General features: G+C 40.6%; 1 protein-coding gene across 3 annotated transcripts in view; it reads left to right on the plus strand.

The window, feature by feature from the left end:
- Positions 1–25,452, plus strand: part of LOC132988295 (roundabout homolog 1-like) — an 85,729-nt gene that overhangs the window by 47,789 nt on the left and 12,488 nt on the right. For 2 of the 3 annotated variants that reach the window (XM_061055616.1, XM_061055617.1), the window contains exons 3-8: positions 13,742–13,899; positions 18,741–18,861; positions 19,696–19,834; positions 19,940–20,067; positions 22,430–22,554; positions 22,650–22,821. In XM_061055616.1, coding sequence (XP_060911599.1) covers positions 13,742–13,899; positions 18,741–18,861; positions 19,696–19,834; positions 19,940–20,067; positions 22,430–22,554; positions 22,650–22,821 — 843 coding nt within the window. Of the gene's footprint in view, positions 1–13,741; positions 13,900–18,740; positions 18,862–19,695; positions 19,835–19,939; positions 20,068–22,129; positions 22,239–22,429; positions 22,555–22,649; positions 22,822–25,452 lie in introns of those variants that run through there. The other variant, XM_061055618.1, reaches the window with a different exon arrangement.

The raw sequence follows: 25,452 nt of genomic DNA on the forward strand, positions 1-25,452 counted from the left end.
GGCTCGAGAAACGTGAAATTATTCATCAGGGTCTCTCAGTAGCAGGGCTGTATAGAGGCGTGGGGGGATGGTATAGGGGGCTACCTCGTTCCTCCGCGAGATAATTAGGGAGAAGACCAAAAAGCAGAAATAAGGGGAAGACTGCAGGCTAGCAGTGAGAGAGAGAAAAAAAAAGTGACAGAGATTGAGAGTGTGTGTGGAGATGGAGGATCGTCGCTATACACTGAGAGCACTTTGTTGTTATATTTGGAAATCTGGAGATGGTGTTTAGTTTGTTGTCCCAGCAACAGACAGACACACAGGAGAGGATGGAGGATAGACAGCCGGAGCTGGTGACGAGTGAAAGGGGAAGTGCGGGAAGAAGGAAGAGGAAGAACAGCTTTGAGGGGAGCGCCACTCCAAGTTAGCTCGCGGTTAAACTACTCAGGAGAAAAGAGGGATAGCGCGGCTCTCTCTCGTGGCGGGTGTTTATTCAGAGAACCTCTTGTTTCCTACCAATTAAAGGGGCTGGGGACTGCTTCGGCACAATCCTCCTGCAGTCCCCCACCCCTCCCTCCTCGTCTGCTCAATCTGTCTCCACTCCTGTTTTCTCTTCTTCTGTGCCGCTCGCTCCATCTGCACTTTTTGATCATCTAAATATCTCACATGTGCTTTTACTTTCCAACTTCCAGCATCCAAAAAATGCCTTCAAATACATACATTTGACATCTTGATTTTTGATAAGAACACTTGTACTGCATGTAGGCAGTCATCTCTAATGTGTTTATCTTGTTTTTAATTACTTTGTTTGTATCTGCAACAGCCTGCATTTGTTCTGTTCTTATCTACACCTCGGTCTGTGCTGCTGCAAAATGACTCGATTTCCCCAGAGGGATCATTAACGTTTCTTCTTTCACCCCTCGTTCATTCTCCTCTCCCATTCAGTCCTCCCAGGTGCAGTTCAGTCCAAGTCAAACAAGCTTGTCGTTATAGTCGATTTCTTTTTCCCGTTCCTACACTAAATCACCGGTCTTTAGCCTCTCCACGACTTGAGAGGGTTCTAAGTGCCAAAGACTACTGTTGTAGGCTGCTTCCTTAAAAAATGAAAATGTCAAATTTTTGAATTTCTCTTTCAAATCAGGATCTTTTTAAAGTAGTGCAAGGGAAGTTTTATCGTTTATCACATTATTTCTTTTACCTGGTGTTTTTTTAATGACATATAACTGACTGAATATCATTAAATGATTTGTAACATGTTCCTGTCTTATCTGTTGTCATTTTTAATGTCTTATTCATTGTTGTATTTTTCTTTTGCTTACATCATGTCACTGATATAACTGAAACCCTTTTTTTTAGTTTATTGTGATCAAATGTGGACATATAGGCTATTGTATGCTTGCACTTACTTTAGTATTTCTCTCAGGGTAATAAATGCTTAGGAAATGAGAAGAAACATTTGGTAGAAAACGGTGGTTGTTTCTTATTCCTGCTCTGGAGAAGGGGTTTTGTGTTTACACCCACTTCACTCTGCCTGCACGCATCATCATCAGTATCAAACACCTGACAAGATGAACTAAACGGGTCCAAAACAGCCAATCATTCATACTCTTTTTTTTCCACTATATGGTATATATTTAATCATAAACCCATCACTGGTGAGGAAATAATGCATAGAAAAGTGTCAAATCCACCAGTCTACACACATTCCTTGCAGCCATGTGATTGTGCTATCAGTATACTGCATTGTCAGCATCTTCCCCGTCACACAAATGTAATTTTCCCTGCTTGAATAAAAGCATTATTGTGTTATGTTGTGTATCTCACTGCAGAATGTGAGCCTGTCAATCAGCTTAATACTTCTTGGAATATAATGTCACAGCCTCAGATTCTTGCGAGGAAACAGGCAGTCATTCTGTCGGGTATCTCTGTCTGATTTATATTATCTTTTTTTTTTTTTTTTCTTTCCAGTCAAACTCGAGAGCGCTGCATACCTGCTCATAGCCGCGTTCTCTCCTGGGCCCTGAATTGTCTCTCAGATTGATGACATGGGGAAAGTCTAGGGCACCTCAGGGTACATTAGAATGTGGAACATAGCTGTAAATGTGAGTGTGGGATTTGTGTGCATGTGTTTGTGAGTCTATAACTTTGCCTATTTTGGCGCCAGCTTTGCCATAAAGCAAAAAAAAAACCACATAGGCTGCTACTCCTGAGTTGTCTCGTTCTGCGCTGTGTTCACTGTATAGCTCTTTGTTTCTTTGTGTCTGCATCTCTGCTCCTACACCCATGCTTGTGCGTCTTTGTCTTGCTCACTTTTCTTTCTTTGTTAGATTTCCTCCTTCTCGCTCTATACGCCTCTTCTTGTGACCCGGATGCACTCCTTCCCTCGGAGCATCTCTCTTGGGTTTTGCTCTTTATTATTTTCTACGTCTTACCCACTTTGTCTTCTCTCACAAACAAAGGGCCAGGTCTGAACTAAGCTAGATACTCATTTAAACGAGGAGTTGCCGGCTATGTTTCTGATTTATGCTCAGTCTGCAGTGCATAATTGTGTATACCCTAATGTTTGCCCCTCTTTGCTTTTTGTGTACAGTTCACAGAAGGTGCTTATTTAGATCTCAGCCTAGCCCAAGGAGATTTTCCAAACACTACGGGTAAGGTCGAACAGCTCAAACAAAGGTTTCTGCTGGAATACATTTGTCTCAAGGTCTCAGTCTGCTGTCTGCTTTCCACGTCTTTTGTTTTAGTCAAACAAAGCCTGCAAAGTCTGTCTCTACAATCTCACTCCTTCAGGGGGGGATTCATCGGCCTTATTAGGGGGGGAAAAAAAATCTAGATATGTGTTTCTCGTCTACGCAGAAAAAAATTAATTGACAGGCTAGTGCGCTTACATACACGTTTCCCTCTGCTAACCATATTTTATCTACTCGTTAATGTTCCCAATTACTCCGTCAAACAGTGCCAACGTTTTGCAGCGTGGCACGCTTATTGAAATGGTAATGCAACCATCTCAAAGTGAAAGTCTTTCATACACTGGCTTCTAAGTGGATTTATTCATGACAATTTACTCTTCTCATGCAGGATTACACTAATGAGAGGGTTAAAGGGTGGTGTATGTATGTGTGTGTGTGTGTGTGTGTGTGTGTGTGTGTGTGTGTGTGTGTGTGGCTTTTCTCTGCTTTTCATGCGAGGACTTTTGCCCTGGAGAGAGAAAGGGCCACGTTTCTACAGCCTCCAGCTCACTCCATTATTCAGAAGAAGAGGACTTGATTTGGCTTTGTACCATTCTCTTGCTTATTGGTGTGCACTTCCTGCTATTTGAAGGATTCAGGTGTCTGCTATTGATGGAATGGTTAACAAACTGATTTTTCGGGGGGCAATTTGTATCGATAACAAGTTTCAGTATTGACTGTCTCAATTAAGTTATTTGGTTGCTTTGCACCTGGAGAAGGCATTAAATGGTAGGAAGCTATCCTTATGTGCAACATGAGCCCGTGTTAAGCCACATTCTTGCAGGTGGTCAGGCCAGTATGGAGAGGTATAGTTAGTACAGATCTCAGTATGTAGGTCATTGTGCTTTCAGTGTAACTATCCCACTGTATTCCCCATGTAGCGCCATTTTTACCTGCTACTGTCAAAACCTTGTCAAAGACCTCTGAGTGTCCACATACCCGACGCTCATTAGTCCTATCCACCCTGCATCGTTAGTTGACTCCTATTATAACTCATACCAGAAGGAGTTCCAGTTTTTTGTTGGCTGATAAAATTGTTTTCCTGAGGTGGTGGAAACCTACTTAATAAGATAACAGGTGGCAAAAAAGCAGACAGCACCCACACACATAAGAATCTCATTCAGGCTTCAGTGGGATTCAGTCTCATAGCCTTCATTTGCTATAACACGTTTCAAAGAACTGTGTCTTTCTACGTGCATCGTGTGCTCTGCAGCAGGAAAAAAATTTGGCCAACAGCATTTGCATTCTGATTGAATGGACTAAATTAAAGCTTTGAGTCTGATTAACTTTCTATTCATTTATTTTTTTCTTAAGCAAAGTTTGATTTAATGTCAAAGCCTTAGTATAATTGATTAGAAAATGTACTTAAAAATAATTGGCTTGTTGGTAGATTTCAATGATTGTTTTTACCCATTTGATGATAGAGGGGAATCATTTAACATGACATTATATTTGGAGTGGCACGTTTTAATTCATTTGACCTTTTATTGCCACATAATCTTTGTTGAACAAGAACAACCCCTGTGGGTTTAATCTCACACCCCGATGACACAGAGCGCACTTCAAACTAAATATAGTTATTGCCCATGCTGCATGGAAATATTGACTTGTTGCAGAGCTGGTATAATCCAATTTATTATCAAGTAATGCAATTATTGCTGAATTATTGTTGCCACCACTTGGCAGTAGTGCACATAAGCAGTAGTGCACTTGTATAAAACAGCATGGACACAGAGCAATTGACAAAGCAGTGAGGATACACCTGAAGACACAGGACAGGAAACAGTTGGATGATGTGACAAGAACTTGTAAAAAAAACATTATTAATTATTGTTGCATAATGATAATGTGCGAACCAATTTACGCTTACAATCCATATTTGTTTAATTGTATTACATGTGTATTCATGAGCTTCGTAGAAGTAATCTATGCAATGTTTAATCATGTGATTGATATTTAGCCACAAACAATTACATTTTTTGGATAATCTGATTGGAACCCCTGTGGAATTTACTGAAGATAGTCAATGTTAACTTCCTTTTATGTTACACAGAGCTTTATTACAGCTGGCAGCTTTAACACTGTTAAATCATGACAACAGAACATGTAATACCATGCTTTGAATGCAGCTTTACACTTTGGTATGAGTATGATCTTTGTTTAACACACAGCAGGTGTAATGTATTACCTTATGTTGTCTTCTGGAAGGTGAAATAGTAGCACTATGTATCTGTGTCTTTGAACATGTGTGACACGTTGTTATCTTTTATTCACCGCTGAACTTCTCACAAAGCTTTTAAGTGATACGATTCTACAGTTCTGATTCCATCATCCTAAACCCAAACGTCAAAAATGTCTGTACAAGTGCATTCATGTCTTACTCATTATTCTCATAGGAGTCAGTGTTTTGCATTTGTTGTGCTGCCTCATTTAATCCAGTTATTACTAATGAGTAAAAATGTCCATCTCCTTTACCCTTTTCTGAATCTGCTACAGTCTTTGTCCCAAGAACTGAAAGTGTTTTGCTTTATCGTCACAAGGCGAATTCAATAAATCCGATTTCTTTAGGTGTGACCATGATTCCACTTTGGTGTGATTGACAATTCTCCTAACCCTATCAGAGCTGTTTTCACCCTGCTCTTCAGCCACTTCACTAATTCTCCTAATCTTCTTCATGTCCGTCTCTCTCTCTCTCTCTCTCTCTCTCTCTCTCTCTCTCTCTGTATCTGCCCTCTCCTTCTCCTCAGAAATGCCTCTCCTCGTTCTCTTCTTTCCTGTCTTCCTGGGTTCAGACGAAAAGGATGAGTGGGGGAGATTAAAATGGAGGTTACACAATCCTTTTAGCTGGTTTTAATGTGTGTCCCTCACGAGTGATATGTTCCGCACGTACATCAACAGGATTATAGTGTCAGAACATCCTAGAACTGATGAACCGGTGAATCCATCCTTACACACACGCACTCACACAGTATCACGGTGCACATAAAGGCCCTGTCAGAATACAGTGCCTCTTCACGTGTGTACATCCATTTGATTTTTGAATCTGGCTGTACGCTTAGCTTTCTTGTATAATGCTGAGCTGAGGCACTCTACAAGCTGGGCAGACATGAATTCTGTTGCCAAGTTCTATTAAACATGTATTGTCTTAAGAAGTGGAAAAAAAAAAATTCCCATCGCATTAGAACCTTAAAGGGCATGGGAATAATGTTTTCTGGTATAAGTCAAACCCTCCAGTTTTACCAAGGACAGGGTTAAGGCCTGTTAAAAAAAAGGCTTTTCATTGCACAAGGCATCAAAAACATAAAATTATGGTCTTATTTTTTCTTTAGTAAGTGACATTGGTATAAACACGATAATGCACTTCAATGGTGGCGTCCAGATTGTCAATTGTGGGTACTGCAGTCCACATTCAAAACATTGGAAAGAGCTGTCTCCCCCATCCCCTCTTTCCTATAATAGATGTGCATGTGGTTTGCCATGTCACGGACACAGAAGCTGCAGTGTTTAGCCAGCTCTCCGTAGGTCTCGTAACCTTTCTGCGTTCTAACCTCTCTCCATTTTTCAGAAGCATCTTCAATATGTCTCCTATAGTTTGTATGTTTCTGGTCGTTGAGCTTATTAGAAAAATGCAGAGGCTTTTTAGGTCGGGTAGAATCAGTCATATCTGAACCAGTTGGCATGCCTGCTTCCATTGCTATAACACCTGTTGGTTTGCTGTTCGCCTGGCTAACCGAGGGGTGTCCAAAACAGCTGTGTGGGGGCGCCTTAAAACTGTCTGCCTCTGGTTAAAACAAATACAGACCATCCCACACCAGAATCGAAGCTTACGAGGAGGACATACTAGCTGCTGCATTGTTGTCAGCGAAGCTAGCACTTCAACACAGCATGTTTCCTTAATGTCTGATGATAAAGTAAGGTCATTGTATGAATTCAGTAGAAAGTTCCTTTAATGCTCAATTCAGATTTTTTTTGCTCATCTCTGATTTTTTTCATTTGTTTGTTTAGAAATATGGCATGGGTCAGATTCACAAATGACTGTGGCCCAAATCTGATTTGAAAAGATCAGGTTCAGTGTGACTTGTGCTGTTCACACTGTCCTAAAAAGATCAGATCTGAGTCACAAAGGAGCAAAATGTAATTACTTTCAGGTCACTTATGGCTGCAGTGTGAGTGCACCCTAGGTGTTGGATTGAAGTCCACATAACACGTAAGAAGTTTAGTTTTTGAAGGATTAAGAGCTTATGATATGGCCTGGCAGAGTGATGTATGGGAGAAGTCTAAGACAGATAGCAACCAAGATTTAATACAAAGTTAACTTCCAACATACATTATAGCCAGGGGCTTCATCGCAGTAAGTGAGGCCTCTTTGTTAAGTTAATTGGCTCTCCAAACACTAGATAGATTTATGGCCCTGTATGCAAAAAAAAAAGTGTTTGCCCTGGGACTTTTTGAGTACTCATTTCTTTGCAGAAAATTAAATTCAAATAGGGTAGCTTGGGGAGGCCAACCAGGGAATTTTTGTTTCCTTTTATAAGCAGTGTGCAGTGTCTTCAGGCTGCTTTTGTGTGTTCTACAAATCTCGTGTGGCGTAGTTATGAGACTGAGCTTATGCACGTATCCTAATTTATACATGCAGGACCTTCGTTTTTCATTGGATTTGCTTGGTTGCAGTTCGTATTATGTTATTGGCTTTGGTATGTGCTTGTAAAGGGGCACAGGGTCCACTGGACCTCCTGTGTGAGTGTATGTGAGTCGGGTGCCGTTTTTTTTTTTTTTTTTTTCTTCAATATATCTGACAAGCTATAGAGTGCATGGGCTGAAGCATATTGGTTTTTCTGTGGAGCAGCTGTTTCTCCTGCAGCTTTCTGTCTCTCCAGACTGCAGATCTGTGAGAGAAGGGAGGAGACGAGGAGGAGGAGAAATGGGGGGGGGGGGGGGGGGGGGGGAGTGGATAGAAGCAGAGAGGTAGGGGCTTGGGAGAGGTCAGGAGATAGATTGTGAGAAAAGTCAAGGATTTCATATCTGCTGGGATTGGATTATTGCTGTATTTTTAAGGTTAGCTCTGGGTATTTATTATATTTCTATATTTTCCAGCCAGTACTCTGGTCTACATTAGTTAACGACGGCTGGTTTGTATTTGAGCTGAGTTGAATGTTTTGAAGCACTGGGATACATAAAGACTTCAGGGCTGTGTAATAGATGACAGTACTTATTTTAACTTATTACATACGCTTGGCATAATGTGTTTCAGTGCGGTCTCAGTGCACAGTGCCATAGAGCACAGAAGAGGCCGTGATTCCAGCTTCTGCTTCTTTGCTTTTTCTATTTCAGCGTTTAAACATCCCTGACACAGTATCGGTATTGATGAATGATGAAATATTTATACTCTGTCTACACTATGTGAAGCATAACAAAAGTACAAGCAGTCAGTTAAAGAGACATTGCTGATGCTTGTATTTATTTTAAATATCATAGCATATTTGAATTTAATAGCCCTCAGTATCACATATAGGGCTTGGTACTGTATTTGATTCCAAAGCTGTTTTTTCTTCCTGGTTAGTTTCTATTTTGGCTCAAACTAAACATTTTACACTTTGAGATTCCCTAAAGTCTCATAGTCATCACAAGGTTGCCAGGCAACAAGAGGAGACTCCAGAAAGCCCCTTCTCAAGGCCAATAAGAAGTCACACACATAAAACCAGCTTGTCCATTTTACAAAACAGTTGTTGAACACATTAGATGAATGATGTAACGTGTTAATGGGTGAGCTTCAGGAGTTATTTTAAGGGCATTTCCCCCCTTTAGAAAGAGCAGTTGAGCTGTTTACTCCTAACTCCAGTCTCATGGCTAAGCTAAGTGGCTAATATCTTAAACCTAAAACATTGAGGTTTGAGAAATAAAGGTTTTATCCCTTTTCCCAACTTACTCTCGTAAAGAAAATACATTTTAACTAATCTGCAAACACATTTTTGACATGTATACATTTTGGCACCAGAAGAATGTTAAATCAGAGTATAGGCTACTACTTTTGGATCAGTGTAAAGCATCCGAATATAATTTATCAGTAAGAAAACTGTATTTAATAAGAAGTTGGCATCTTAATATACTTATCAGGCGTAGACATCCCTCTAAAACTGGAGTCCAATTTTTAATTTGAAACATGTAATTCCTCGAGTCAGCATTGACTTTCCTTCCAGCTTCTGTGCGTTCATCCCCGCTCAAGGTTCAGATAAAAGATACAACACATAATATATCAAATGTAATTACTTGCAAAAGTGTTCTACTTTCTTCCTCTTTGAAAAAACACAAATCTGTCTGATGTCTCGAACCAAGCATTTGGATAAGCTGATTGCTAATTGTAGTCCTCTTCTAAATATGATTTGACAGCAGAAGCATGCACAGCTGTTGTCCTGCTTTTGGCTAATCCCTGCTATGAGTGATATTAAAACCATCAGTGCCTCGCAGTAATGTTGACTTTGGGACATGTAAATATATGCGGTAACATCATAGTTATGCAGCAGGAACTGCAGCGTGTAAAAGCTCTTTGAATACTAAATGGAATAGCCAGAGAGGGTTAGTTTTGACTGTGGTGACAAAAGGGGCCTCTGGCTGTCTCCTGCCGTGATGTAGCGTGATAAGGTTACCGTGTGTGCCCCATCCCGCCGCCATGTGTGGGGTTAGATTGTGTTCCTTTTTGGTGCATTTGGACTCTGCAGAGAGGATTATTGGAGCCGGGCTGCAGTAGGCCTTTCAAGCTCTGGCTCAGGCTCCAGAGGACTAACAACAAGTCAGACACTGTCAGATCCAGGCTAGTGAGGCCAAGGGCTGATGCTTTGAAGTTGGCTATGAGATTCTCATCTGGAGGGATCAGATGGAGGGAGAAAAGAAGACACCGAGAGGTGCAAAGCTCCAGCTAAACAGGCAAGCTGGGCTTGCAGAGGTGGGTTTCACTGTGTGAAGCCAGAGCCCACATACTATGACTAGCTTTGACAACCTGTGAAATTCACACGAGTGTAACCTGTGAAATAAACAAATATGATTTGTGAATAACAAAACCGACGTGAATAGCATACCGTACAAGTTCAGATGCAATGGGGAAAGAGAAGACAGAAAAGTCCATTTGTATTTCTAGAAGTTAAAGGGAAATTACAGCAGAAATCACTGGATTCTGAGGAAATTTGTTTTGGTACTCTGGTAAAACACAAAGTCTAATTAGTTAATGTATTATTCTTAATATGTTCCTGAAATCAACATGGATAATCCACGTTTTATTAATCTCAATAATTAGAATTTGCAAATGATGGCAGAATCTGTTGTCAATGCACAACATGTTTGGGGTGGAGGAAAGTGTTCTTGTTTACATTTGTATTTCAAGTAGTACAGTGGAAACACATGTCAGAAAGCTTTGGTTGGATCTGTAAAAGCAGAAGAAAAGGAACACATTTTTTTAATGAAGGCAAGAGCAGCTTACAATCTGCTCTTAGACTTTTTCTTCAACTCCAACTCTGTTTTCTCACTGCATGTTGAAATGTTGAATCAAAGGCCACTGATTACCCGGAAATGTTGGCCATTGAATAGTCATCAGATGCAAGCTGATGGATTCCAACACTGAAGTGTAGCTAACAGTCAGGTCATAGACATCCGTCTTTTAATTCAACTTAATTTACACATTTCAAGTTACAGGTGGTTCTGTAAATAATGAACAGGGCATAGAAAATTACGTTCATTATCACTAACTTTTGGTTACACAAAAATCCCCCAAAAAGGTGCCAATCACTCACAAAGGCTGATTGGCTTTAAGATTGCTTATCAACAATCTACCTTATATTGCTCATATGGAAAATGGGTACTCAAGTGAGTTTCTAAAAAGGGTTTCACCGGTTTCCAAGAGCAGCAGAAACAAATCCTGTTTTCTATTTTTCATATCTCAAGTTGCTTTTAGTTGGGATTTAACATTGACAAGTGCACAAAAAGGCTTAGATAGCCAGTATTTCTCATTTGACTAACAGTTGACTACACCAGATGCCTCCAAATATACCATTATACCATATTGGTGGTTGGTCTGAGAGGCTTTATTGTTCAAAAATGATATCCATTGGGTTCTGAGATCCCCCCCCCCCCTTTCCTTGCCTTGTACAGACCTGATGTTGTAAACATCACTGACTTAAGTGATTTAGGGTTTGACAGCAGTGTCCGAAACATCACTCCTAGAGAGTATAGCTTGTTTATAGACAAGCTTTTACGAACTGTTAGGAGCTAGAAGATGAAAGAAAAGAGTTTCACAGTCTGCTGAGAACTGTCTTAATTGGTATAATTTATGTTTCAAGACTCAGATAATTTACATTTGTGTATGCTTGCACAGCTTTTACTTGGGCATGCATAATTTCTTATTATACCCTTATGAGCACAAACATTTCACCCTTTCTCAGAATATAAACCGTCAGCTTTGCATACACATGTTCCAGTTTATTGGAGTGCACAATGGTTAAACATGCAAGAATGAGCCAACTTTTTCCATGTTCACACACTCACAAAAACATGAACACTTAACAGAGCAGTCTTCACTAACCTTCATACGCTTCCTCTGCTCTTTAACTCTTTATTTCTCCTTGGGTTATTCCTCACACTAAATCACAAGATAAGTCTTTAACAATGCGGGGTAGAGGAAGTCGTCAGGGCTTTTTTAAAAATCCTATGGAGACATTTGGACCTCACACGATAGTAAAAACAGATGTGTAGCCTCATTGCTTTTTGGAATTATTAGATAGCATCAGTCGATCAATCAAAACACACACACATACACAGACTGTGCACTCAGTTGTGATGGTCTCACTTTCTTCCTGTCTGTAGTAACCTCAGTCGTGTTTTTGTGTCCCATGAGGAATGCCTTTTATCATGTGACACGGGGGTGTTGGCGGCAGGGTTTGGGGAGGGGGTGGGGGGGTGTTGTTGGACAGCTGTTTCCCATCAGCACTTATTCAACTGCAGTCAGCCAGTCGCAACCCCGCTCAGAGGATCACAGGGGTAAGAGCAGCAGAGTGGAGCTCAAAGTAGTGTAGGGGCCAAAACACCACCAATTAGAAGGTCATCCCAATTTGTTCTCCCATATCCCCGCTGCTCATCGGGCGTCTCGCGCCCCGCTAGTCCGCCGTTACGTACAGATCTGCAGCCAGAGGTGAACGGGTTGCTGCCATCTGGGAGTGATTATGGCGTTTTTCTCATTGTTTCCTGTCTTTTCACCCCAGCCCGGCTCCACTGAGTTCTGCAGTTCTGCTCTCTCTGTGTTGGCTCAGCTCCCTTGGCTTGTTCAGGTTCTATAAGCCCCCCCCCCCCCCCCCCCCCCTCTGTAATTTAAGACTGGGAATGCTTTGCAGCAGTCACTCATGCAAAGGCGTCTACATTAGCACATGTTTTTCGCCTCATCAAGAGCAGCTCTGTGTAGAACAAAAGGTATTTTTCATTCATGGTGCAACGATTTCTCTTCAAACATCCCAATGATTTCTTACAAATAAAAAAAAAAACATATTTTAGTTTTTTTGGTTGCTTTGATGCAATACATTTAACTCTTTAACATAACTTTCTGCTCCTCCTTCTCTTGCTGTTTAGAGCTTGAGGTCGTACATTGGAAACCGTTGTACCATTACATACAATCTATGGTGGAGACAGGAAGGAGCTGCCTTTGGCCACCAGGAAATCACACTCTTCTGTTGGACTTCTCACAGTTTGCTTTGTTTCCAGTTCAGCCTCTCTCTGGCTCTCTTTCTGCGTACAAGGCTACTCATTGTGGAAAGATGATAAATTGCTGTGGTGGCTTTCCGCTGTCTGCCAGCAGAGACGTCTGGATCTCACCTTTCAGCATTGCTCTGTGTAGCAGTGTATCTTCTTGTCTCACTGTCAGCTATTGGGACAAACAGCTTTCTCAGCAGCTTGACGCAGTAGACCTTACACACTGTTTGAGTGAGGAGGTAATGAGGGATGCTGGGAAATATTGTCAGATATACGACAGTGCTGATTTAAAGGAATGTTATATACATTTTTACAACAACCTATTCTAAACCAAATGTAAGAATAATGGCAATTATTGTTTTTAATTAGAGCACATCAATAGTTATTTAGTGCTGCTCTTAAAGAAAGAATGTGTAGCATTTTACACGTAATTACAGCAGAAATCAAGTATATCCTCTGTAAATATCTGCTGTCATGACTGTCTACAACAAGTCCTGCTGTCTGTGATGTGTCTGAGACGTATTTATATCGTGTTTACATGGATGGGATGGCCGGCCGGCTGGCTCATGCCCTTACGTATAAAAGCTGTTTAAGCTTAGGGACTAAAGAAAAGAAGAAAATACTCTACTCACTGCTTATTTGAATGTCACATAAGCGTTTTAGATCACGGTCATTCTATGTAAATTTACATGCAGTGTGAAGCTACGAGGAAACTAAAGAGCGCCATTATCCTGCTAACACAAGAATGCAGCTCGAGACAAGGACAATTTTGTCCGCCGCTTGCGCTTAGTGCTTAATTATGGTGCGTTCCAATTTGATAACTCCTTTGTGCAATTGGAGGGGAGAGGGGTTGGAGGTGTGTCGCTGTAGGAGAGCGGAGGACTCAGTGTGTGCGGAGGTGTCTCCAAAGATAAGTTTGTTTTGGTTTCATGTTGGTGCTCAAGGGTTTGTCCATTTGGTGGACTGGGATCGCAATAGCCTCTTAGTGACTGGCAATGATTATGTGTTTAGTGCGTTTCTTTGCAAAGCTTGAACAAGAAAGGGCAAAAATCTAAATATTAAATTAGAGGTTACTTCCTCCAGCTCTGACATAAAAAGACACATTAGCTTTCAGTCCGTCACTTCTGAACTCAAAGCTTTTAAATTCCACTTGACACTTAGGCTTCTCCTCATCGAAACATTAAATGCGGCCCTGCTTAAATGAACCTTAAATATGAGCAAATAACATCAATCATTGTTTTCAAATCATCTTCAAAAATCCTCAAATTACACGCTATTTACTGTCTTCTTCTTTGTGTGTTTACCAGTTTTGCGTGATGACTTCAGACAGAACCCGGTGGACGTCATGGTGGCGGTGGGTGAGCCTGCAGTGCTGGAGTGTCAGCCGCCCAGAGGTCACCCAGAGCCCACTATCTCCTGGAGGAAAGACGGCTCCAACTTAGACGACAGAGATGAACGCATCACGGTAAGAGATACCAATTTAACCTCAAATATTACAAGCTAGCGTGACCATTAAGGGAAATGTTCAATCGACTTCACCATCTTTTAAGTTTTTAACTGTCTGACAAAAAGAATATTACTGGATGGACGGATGGATGGATGGATGGATAGATAGATACTTTTTATGCTTTTGTTATAACTAATATGGGACACTTTCAAAGAAATGGCTTCATAATGCACAGTGTGGGAGTAAATCGTTGGTATTTAGATGCCCTTTCCAAAGCGCTAAAGAACCAATTACTTCTAACCTCTGTGATTTGAAAGAATGGAAAACCAAGCTTGTTATATCAAACACAGAATGATTTCCTTGTAGTTATGAGAACTCTACAAAGTACCATTATATGTACGCATGTACTCTCTGAGATCTTTAACCAATCTGAAAATGTCAGGAGAGAACTTATCAGGAAAAAAAAAATCACTGTTAACATGTGAGAAGAAATACAATACAATTCAACCTGTAGCTGGATGCCTGGCACTCAAATGGCCGTGCAGTTGTTGAGGACTTAAAATACGGTCATTTTACCTGGCAATTTTTGCACTTTGACCTCATTTTTTCCCCAAGGAGTTCCACACAGAACTCTTTGAAAGCTGTAAAACTCTCCATTTTCAAGCAGCTTGAACTAATCTTATCGAATGACGTTTAGCAAACAACTTTCAGATGCGCTACAGTTTCCATCTAGCAATATACTGTATATATATATATATATATATATATATATATATATATATATATATAAAGGAAAATAATATTCTTACGATGAGAAATTAGTCATATGAGTTCTCTGATTTTTTGCCTATAGAAAATCGTGACCCACCCCTAACATACACACTTCATTATAAGGCCCCCATCCCTCTGACTTAAGAGTACAATCGGGTTTCATTTCCACATCTGATATGGTGTGCCTTCGCTTGCTCGTGTGTGTATATTTGATTTGTTTATTTGAATGTCTTTGCATGCTCTGAGGGACAGACGAGAGCAGATTCAAAGCTCACGTTAGTGTGGACTGACAGGTAGAGTCTCTCTGGGGGGCTGTGATGGACGGAGCAGCTATCTCTGATTTAAGGAGAGTGGATCAGAGTCAGAGGGAGGGAGGCTCCTCTGAGGGAAATACAAAGGCTGCTTTTTTGCTTTGTACTTTCTGCGTGCCTGTCTTTGTCCTTCCTAATCATCTTTTCTGTATGGAAATGTGTCTTTGCCATGAGAGTTCACTCAAAGACAACGCTTACTGAACAAAGACCAAAGCAGTCCACCACAGGTGATTCGTGGCTACTTCCCATCCTTTGGAGTGCTTTCCCTGTGTGGACCATCATTTATTTATACAGATATGTAGATAAAGGTGTGAGTGAATTCTTAATAATGTTTTTTTTAGGAAATCCTCACACATAGGAAACATGTGTGTTATAAAATGTGATTTGAAAATGCGTTGAAACAGGAGTAGAAGCTGTAAATCACACTATAAGCAGCTTCAGAATATGTGCATGTGATGCCTTCAGGGCATCTGAAGCTATGTGAGGAAGATGAAAAGGAAAAAAAACACATTGAAAGAGAGCAGAAACGAAAGCTTGAGGTCACAGTGTCCGAGATGGAGTACAGACAAACCACATTTTGGATGTCTAAGCGTGCACAGGAACTGCTGCTAAAAACGAGAAGCGGTCAGTGCGAGGAATAAAAAAAGGCACTTGGTCTGCTCTTTAATCGAGTGCTGCCATATTTACAGCAAACAGCGAAACGTTGCAGGACAGAAGTATGGCATCAGTCAGTGGTACTGGTGAGAGCTAGATCATCTTTTCAGTCCTTAAAGAGCATTTAACTGGCAATAAAGATAACCACGTAATTTGATATTGTTGCATCAAGAAACAAGTATTTAATAGAATCAGCAGTCCAAATGCCAGTGGATATGCAAAAAAAACCAACGACATACGTCTGTTTATTCAGGGTTCAACAGGGCGACCTCATCACCTGATTATAATGTGGATTTAATGAAAGTATAAGGGCTTGTTCTAAGAAATTGAAAACTACATTATGGAAGGCCTATAAGCTAATATTAAATGTATCCACTGACATTCAAGTAATTGGAGAAGATTTCTTGGTTGTATAATTACATTTTTTTATAGGTTCCCGTATTTCATTGTCTTCATTTGTTAAACTTTAAATATCATGTCACAGTCTTATCTTCCCTGCCAAAAAGCCAGAGCCAATATTACATTATTAATGTATTGGTATTCAAACAAATATGTGTTTCAGTACTATAAAGTGCTTTCAAAGACTGTTACTGTCCGTCATTAAGCAGCCTTTCTTTGTCATTAAAAGTCAAAGAATGATGTCATTCACAGCTCATTCATGGCAGTATAAAAATGTCTGTTATTGTATTAAATCATGCAGTCATGCTTCAAGTCATATAAAACATTTTTATTGACTTTCCAAAAATCCAAACCTAATCCAATGAACACTGACAGGAATAGCTGAATCTGCAATACCAGCTCCCAAATTCCCCCACATGCTCCACGTGATTTCCAGTGGTTAGCATTGTGTATAGAAAAAGTACACACAACCACAGTTTGTTCAATCTTCCTCTTGAAACCACATCATTTGCAAAAAGATTTGGACTGTCAGCCGTAGTTAGTGCCGCTCTTCCTTGTTATTTATTTCTTGTTGCAGTCGGAGCTGTTTGTGGCGAAAGGTTAGCCCGGAGGAGGCTTACTAATACGTGAAAAGCCTTTGGTCTTGTCTCTGCAGCAGCAATTTAATGATGTATTCCATCTGAAAGCTGGTACGAGGAGAGTGCTCACCCAGCCAGGTGGTATCTAGTATGACGCCAGATCCCTCTCCTGCTTCATGTGCACAGCACTGTAGGCAGCCTTGACCTCTGACCTCTGCTCAGAAATAACCACGAAATGCTGTTAAAGGCTGTGTGTGTCTCTAGCAGGCATATACAACAAGAATGAATCCATCCCCAAACCTTTCTTAAATCATTATGAAGAGGCTAAAAGTGTAATTGAAGTGGTTGCTCACAGCGAAAGGTCCAGGATGTCTGGGTGCAAGGAATGCTCTCGTGTTTGTTTTTGAGGTCTTCGAAATCAGAGTCCCTGCTTTAGTATCACATTTGCTCACTGCTTCCTGCTGTCACCTTTAACACTGATAGGCTGCAGAGTATCAGTATAGTAGCCTGCATTCAAAGCATCATAAAGAAAGCTAGCTTAGTGTGTGCAGGCGTGTCAGAGAGGACATGAGAAGGCTGAATAACAGCGCAGAGTGTCTACCACCGCTCTCTCTTTTCTCTCTGTGTGTGTGTGTGTGTGTGTGTGTGTGTGTGTGTGTGTGTGTGTGTGTGTGTGTGTGTGTGTGTGTGTGTGTGTGTGTGTGTGTGTGTGTGTGTGTGTGTGTGTGTGTGTGTGTGTGTGTGTGTGTGCGTGTGAGTTAGGTTAAAAGTTTGGGAAAGACAAAGTCGGCTGACTGAAGATCTAAGGAAAGTTTCGACAAAGAGGAAGTGTCTTTGTTCCCGTGCTTCTGTGCTAATGTAGCACCAGATATGAATTATGTAATTTCATAATGGGTGACCTTCTCTGTAGCTTGAAAGGCAGCATGAATTCTATTCCTTGGATAACTAAATGCAGATACACACAAGTATACATACAAAACACTTCAGCCAACTGTTGTGCCATCCAGAACAAAAAAATAATATTTCAATGTGGAAGACGTGTTAAGAATACATTTGTTTGGTGTCATGAAGTGGTGTACCACTTCAGACATGCAAACTTTAAATCCTCACACACACACAAACACAAAAATATAAAGCCTAAACATAAAATTCACCGGAAACTAAATAATACTACTCTCGAAATGTTAATGAAATAGGTTTGCTTGAGAGGATGAGGCACATCATTTATTATTTTTTTATTCAGACTTGAAAAACATTGAGAGCAAAGCCCTCAGTGATGTTGAGCAGATAAATATAATAACATGCAGAGTAATAATACAAATATAATGTAAATGTTCAGTTAAAACAGAGTATTTTTAAAATTAGAATCAATTAAAACAGGTGCAATCAGAGGTTTAGAAGTGAACGATTTAAGGATTTAAAATGGCCGTAAGAAACCAGTGCATTGAGCTTTAGCGTTCCTTGTAGTGAATTCTAAGCGGATGGTGCAAAGAAGCCAAAAGCAGCTCTTCTGAGTTCAGAATGAGCTCTAGGAACCTGGAGTGTAAGCCAGTCATTAGACCGGGTGTAATGTTCTCCAGAGGAGCAGACTTAGAGGAAATGTAGGACTGTAATAAGTTCCTTTTTAATGAACAGGTAAGTACTGTATAGTTCAGTATGCAAGTCTTGTCTCACAGAGAGAGAGAGAGAGACAGAGAGAGTACCATCCAACCTTTTTGTACAGTATGCAGTGATGGGCGATGTAAGCATCACCAGAAATGAACCTTATTGCAGAGTGGAAACTGCATCAAGAGGTTAAAAAGTTGCAGCGGAAAAACTGTGTGATTATCCTATGCCCAGTTCATGAGACTGGCAGATGGCAATCAAAGCTTGAAAACACAGTTTTGATGACTAGTCCTAATAACAAAATTACTTAATTTAATTTTAAATTGGTTTTTAATTGGTTTTAATTGGTTTTCTAAAAGTTGCTTTGTAAATCACTATCCTAGTTTGTAAAAACTGCATTAAAATAAACACATCTACTGAGAAAGTTAGAGGTTTGGCCTTCTTATCATGACATATGCACATTATGATCATAATACACAAGGTACTAGCTTGTCATGTACTTTAAAAAGCTGTTAAAATATATTACTGTGCTTTCCTTCAGATCCGCAGTGGCAAGCTGATGATCACCAACACCAGAAAGAGCGATGCAGGGAAATACATCTGCGTTGGAACAAACATGGTGGGAGAGAGGGAGAGTGAGATCGCTGAACTCACCGTGCTAGGTAAAACACTTTTCAGCTTCCTGATTGCATTTCACAATGTTGCAAAGCTTCACTTAGTCTGAGGACCCTCTCAGTTTACAGCAGACTTTTACCAGAGCGCTATGGGAGTTGTTTTTTTTCACAGGCGTATAATCACCCATTATTAATTACATTGATTATGCAGCACTACCATCCAGTCTGCCTGCTCTGGACCGTCGTCATCAGACGCTACAACCTCTCAAACCTGCCAGAACAAGAGCTCCCTGTGCTACCTCCAAAACTCCCATTTCCCAGTCTCCATGCTCCATCTCCCCCTCCTCGTTTTTTCTCCCATTTCCCATCAGAATAGAGCTCTTATCAGCATCACATGGTTAGGTGACCTTGGTTGAGGTTGGGAGTGTACAGTGAAGTGCCTCCTAGAGCGTTTCAAGGCTAGAAGAATAATCCTGCTGAATGCAAAAAAGGTCAAAGTATGTTGTTCTACAGGTTGTGAAAGAAGATGATTATGCCTGGATTATTATATTTTCTGCACTCCATTTTAATTGCAATTTGTACTAACATTTTCATAATTCTTAACCACCTGTTTGAGGTAATAGGAGCAGAACTGTTGGTTGTTGCTTTATCTCCTTGCACATGACCCTATTGTTGTAAATCTGTGCCAAGAAGCATTAACCAAAGGACAATGTCCAATCTATAAATCATACTTAGTTCACTAAATTTAAGACAAAAAAATGTACAATTATTTTTGCACCTTTTTTGTACCACTAAAAGAGTAAATGATGAAAGCTACACACTGATGACGTGAAAATATGTCAGTAGATGATAATAATATCCATTGTTGCTGTTGCCCTCCAGAGCGTCCGACCTTTATAAAGAGGCCCAGCAGTGTGGTGGTGTTGGCAGACGAGAGCGTTGAGTTCCACTGCGTCGTTCAAGGAGACCCTGTTCCCACTGTCCGCTGGAGGAAAGATGATTTTGACCTGCCTAAGGGCAGGTAAGGCACAAAGGCCCTCTCTGTGCACATTAATTTACCATGAAATCACACCGTTTCAACTTTTCCTTTCATCTCCTGATTTGTGTGTGTCGGTGCTGCCCGCAGATTTGAAATCCTAGAGGACCATACTTTGATTGTTCGCCAAGTGACCTCTTCAGATGAGGGCTCCTATACATGTGTGGTGGAGAACATGGTCGGAAAGTCTGAAGCATCCGCCACGCTCACTGTGCACGGTCAGTACAACTTCACACTCTCGTGTAACCTTCTCTTCTATACATAGTTTGCACTCTCTTTTTCTGAGCCTCAGATTTGTTTTTCTTGGATGCTAGTCAGCTGCTTTTATCCTAACTGGAGAACTAATTCTGTCATGTAGTGTCACAAATCAGCAGGCAGTGACTTTTACCTTTCATGCAGACCTAGTTTTCATTATTGTGCCTGAGGCTGATGTCACTCTACAGACATTATAGACAGGCAGATTGATCTCCTGGGTTTTCGTCTGTGGTGTTATTTTTTCCTTTCACTTCCTGGCTGGAGGTCAAAAAAATGTTTCCCGCAGCCTCAATTTCTAAAAAAAGAAAAAAAGAGCATTAAAGCAATATAAGACATCACAGCAGTTTGTTTACAGTAATGTCCTGTATAAACCGAGAGGAGCATGCAGAGTAAATGTTTACGTGACCGCAGAAAATGGCTTCATTTGGTCGCAGTGGTCCTGCCACAATGACACCCTTTAGTTCTTAAATCAGCGGAGGGAAATGAGCAGAGAGACACCTCTCAAAGTCACGCACATAAACACAAACACACACGTGGTATAGTGGAACAGTGGGCGACAGGGACTGTGAGGACAGTAGGACTCAATTCAAGATAAGCCAGGGCTGGATGCATGCTGGGAAATGACATGGTTCCCATTACATCGTCTTCCTCTTCCTCCAAAAAACCTGAGAAAACGAGTGTCGAGGGGGGGAGCACAGCTAGTTTGAGCAGGGAGTGAAAAGGGGCTGGGAGAAAAATAGGTGGGAGACAGGCCGATCTTGTATTATGGAGAATAACAGAGAGCTGTCTATGTTAAATGTGTGTTTTATAATTAAATAAGGAAAATATAATATAAATATATAAATATAATATCTCAGTTCCAACCACTGTCAGGCTCAATCATAGCTATAGTCTAAACCACACAGTCTTTCTGACTGACTTCCTGAGCATTTGGTTGATATTAAACAGTTGCCATTCGAAACAGATGCAGCAGGCCAAGAGGCTCTCCTAATTGTAAGGTTTGCACATGACTAAACTATGAGATCAAATCCCTCTTCAACAGTGCAACCATTAAAATAATCCTTTTGAGTTTAAGACAACTAGACGATTAGATAATCATAGAAATATTTTCAGACTTCATTGCATTAACTCAGTCTTCCTGTAAAACCATGTGCTTTCCCTTTTCTGCAGACGTCCATTGAACACAAAAATGTTGAGCAGTAACCACAGTCATCCTCTCGCATTTGTTTGAAAAGCAGCTGGTTTAGCTAACCATTCATTTCACTATAAATCTAGTTTAGCGGATGTCAACATGTACATCAGTTCCCATCCCAAAATATGTCTGTGTTTGTGCAGAACAGTTAGCAGAGCAGATGACTGAAAAGCACCAGCAGCTTCCTCCCCAGTTACCTTCTTATCCAGACACAATGCCCCCCACCCCTCACCCCTCACAGGTCCACGGCTTCATTAGGGGATAGTATCTTTGTCAAATATCCCTCAAGGCTGGCTAGCTCTGTAACTTAAACTAGCAATTATATATGCTTTTCACAGCTCAGAGCCAGCTATAGTCTGCTGGGTTTAATTGGGGCTAAACAGCAGGCCTTGTCCTTTGACACCTGTTTTTTTTATGGTGCGTGTGTGCGTGTGGGGGGAAGGAAAAAAAAAACTGTCTGACATTATTTATTGTCTGACTCACTATTTAAATTCTATGATCCCACATGAAAACTTGAACGGAAATGTTTTAGACTATATTGCTCTGTGGAGGTAAAATACAATGTACTCTTGCTTTCTTTTCTTTCTCCTACCCTGTGTCCTCGTATTAATGTGTTAAAGGTTAATAATGTGAAAATTAAATTAACTTTATCGCAGAAAACATAAAAATTGAGAATGTCCGACTGAAATTAAATGGAAATAAAGTATTGACTAAAAGTAAAAACAGAAGCTCATTCATTCAGGCCTGTGTCATTTCTGTTGAGTGCATCATGTCCATGTGTTTGCCTTCTTTACTCATTACACTGCTCTGTTTTTGTGTCTTTTCCCTTGTAGTCAACAGTGGTAAGTTGTCACCCATGCCTCATCCACTATCAGACAACAACAGGAAAACATGAGCCCCTGTTTTTGTCCTATCTGCACTGTTATTCCATCCACCAAAACAGTATGTAATCCATTTTAAATGTAGGTAAAAATAATACAAAATGTGGGTTTTTTTGCATTAAAAAAGGTAAACAATGACTGTTTTTGCTACACTTGCACTCCTTTTTGGCTTTGTATGCATTTTTCTTTCAAACTTGGAATGGTTCAAATGTGACAGGCTGCCAGGTAATTAGTGCCTCACTTCCTCTGCAGTGCCCCCAGCGTTTGCCATGCGCCCCAGAAACCAGGTGGTGGCAGCGGGCAGGACCGTCACCTTCCAGTGTGAGGCCACTGGCAACCCACAGCCAGCTATCTTCTGGCAGAGGGAGGGCAGCGAGGTGAGATTTATCCAGACTCAGTCATCTCACTGAATCACTACTCTACTGCAGTATAATGTGTTTTTTTTAACTGTGATATCTGTCTCCCTCTCCAGAGTCTCCTCTTCTCTTACCAGCCTCCGCAGCCCTTCAGCCGTATGTCTGTCTCCCAGATGGGCAGTCTGACCATTACCGATGTTCAGCGCTCTGATGGAGGCTTCTACAGCTGCCAGGCTCTCAACATCGCCGGCAGTGTTATTACCAAAGCACTGCTGGAGGTCACAGACTGTGAGTACAGGGAAGGAGTGATGGAGGGCAGATGAGGGGGACTTTTTTTTTTTCAACACATCTCTAACTTCAATTTTTTTTTTTTGATAAGCAGATGCTGCTGTAGTTTTGTCTGAGTTAAAGGCCAGTGGTCCTTCAGCATTCTTTTCACTATAATCTCATTCAATAGCATAATGACCGAACTTTGGACATCGATATTGTATATATGAGATTCATATGCTTTCTGTAATAATACTGATAAAAGCATAATCTTATCGGGGCGCTGGTGGCGCAATGGTTAGGGTGCACGCCCCATGTATTGAGGCTGTCGTCTCAAGCGGGTGGCCTGGGCTCGCATCCTGCATGTGGCCTCCTTCCCGCATGTCGTTCCCCACTCTCTCTCCCTGGTTTCCGACTCTATCCACTGTCCTATCTCTCCATTAAAGGCACAAAAAGCCCAAAAATAAATCTTAAAAAAAAAAAAAATCTTATCATACAGGGGATGAAAATATCACATAAAGGGGTCTAGATTGTGTCTTTTGGTTTCCTCGATGTCAACGAAAGTTTGATAACTTATTTTTTAAGCTACAAACTAGCCTTGGTTGCAGGCTTGGTTTATTTTAAATTATTTATATATGTCACCTTGCACAAATGAGAAACACAACCTGTAAGTATATTACAAAAGAGTTGTTGTTGGTAGGCTTTACCGACTAACATTCATTGAAGGAATTTAGGAGATATTTCATGATGTTTTGGGCTCTGTTTCCATGGTGATTGTGTGTAAAGAGTGTATCTTGCAACTGACATATAATTGCTTCACTTGCAACGACACAATATAAATCAAGACGCCCAAAGGGAACTGTCTAATTCTAACTTTAGTTTCTATTTACGCACAACAGTCTGTCAAATATTTGTGTTGATATATTGGAATTTAGACTGCTGAATTAATACTTGTTATAGTTTAAAAGGTCCTTTTCAAAACTGTTCTGAGGATTAGCCAACCAATTCCTAAGTGATGAAAAAAAAGTGTGTTAATTGTTTAAAAAGCAATTTAAATGTGCTTGCAGGCCCGTACCAGTAATTACACACCACCAGCAAAATCTACAAGCTCCCAATTAAATGACCTGTGTGATCATGGGTAACTTTGTGCCATGTACATATATTAAATTAATTAAGATAACTGCTCCAGGCTTGAAGAGACACTTCCTGCATATACACATATTAGTCATAAGGATAATCTGAGGCCAATGTTGGTAATGTGTTCTGCAGCCACCTTAAAAAGGGAAACGAGAGGCATCCACTTAGTGAAAAAACTGAAACAGCTAATGGAAATAAATGAAAGAGGGTCATGTTTTATGTAATTTTTTGCAGCAGTCGATAGCACCATACTCTCTCTCTTTCGCTACCTTTTTCTCCCTCCTCTCCCCCTCCCCCTAAATTCTCCCTATCCCACCACTCTCCTCTCATCCCCTTTTGGAGTGGTGCATTTGTATGGAAATAACTGGCCCGCATTACCTCCGGCAGTTTTCAAGGCGTGTTTCCATCACCTTTTTTTTGTGCTACTTTTATTTATTTATTTATTTATTTATCTAGAAGCCCCTTCCCCCATCCATGGGGTTTTTCAAATGTAAGAGAGAGAGAGGGAGAGAAAGGAAGGCTCTGTTATCTAAGTGGGATTGTTATTAGTCGGGCTTTGCCGTGGTGATTGGAGTCGGCTCCAGCAGAACCTACTGCCGAGTGAACGATTAGTTTCTCTCCGCTGGAGGGGAAAAGTTGATTTCTTTTTTCCTCAGCTGCCTGCACAGCCACCTAAACCTATTGTTCTCTCCTTTTTACCAATTTCCCTCGCAATATCTCTCACATCTTATCTGTCTTTCATTTTTTGGCAGCTTTTGGTTTTGATTTTCTCTATTTTCACCTTTCTTACTTTGATATCTCTCCGTCTGCACAGAACTTACTGTACATCTATTGTGAAAATGAACTCCCAATTTGCTGTTCTATAACATTCTGTTGACCATGTACTGATTCATGGCATTTTGCCTTTATTTGGCTGTGATAGTAGATATACAGGAAAATGCACTAACCACATTCTTATAGGGAACATTTAAGGTATATATGTATTTTGCATTTAAGCCAGTGAGCTAAAATGTCTTATCAGTATGGTTACCATTGCACAAACAGAAAATGATAACACAATCATGTGACAGTCAGTAAAAAAAGTTTCCTCTATATAAGTCCAAAAAAGCACGAGAGATACAAATTGGGCTAAGTGTAGATTGTTCTGTAACTCAGGAAACAAAATGTATGTATAGGTTAGATCTGTTTTCAGAGTATCCTAAAAAAAAACGAGAGCTCGTTTGAAAAAGAAGCTCAAGTCTAAAGTTTCATTCTAAATGTTTACTTGATGCAAAGTAGGTTTTCCAAACAAAGTTGTATGATTGCATATTATGACAGTTGAACTACAGGGCCTTACTAAATGGATTTGAGCTCGTATAGCACTAGTCTTCTGACAACTCAAAGCAGTTTTTCACCTATGTCTCTCAGCCGGAAGGTCGAAGGGTTTGATCCCCAGCTCCTGCAGCCACATGTCTGATGTGCCTTTGGGCAAGACACTTAACCCTGAATTGCTCCCACTGCTTTGTTGGCAGCGTA

Source organism: Labrus mixtus, chromosome 14 (genome assembly GCF_963584025.1).
Source record: "Labrus mixtus chromosome 14, fLabMix1.1, whole genome shotgun sequence".
Classification (NCBI taxonomy): domain Eukaryota; kingdom Metazoa; phylum Chordata; class Actinopteri; order Labriformes; family Labridae; genus Labrus; species Labrus mixtus.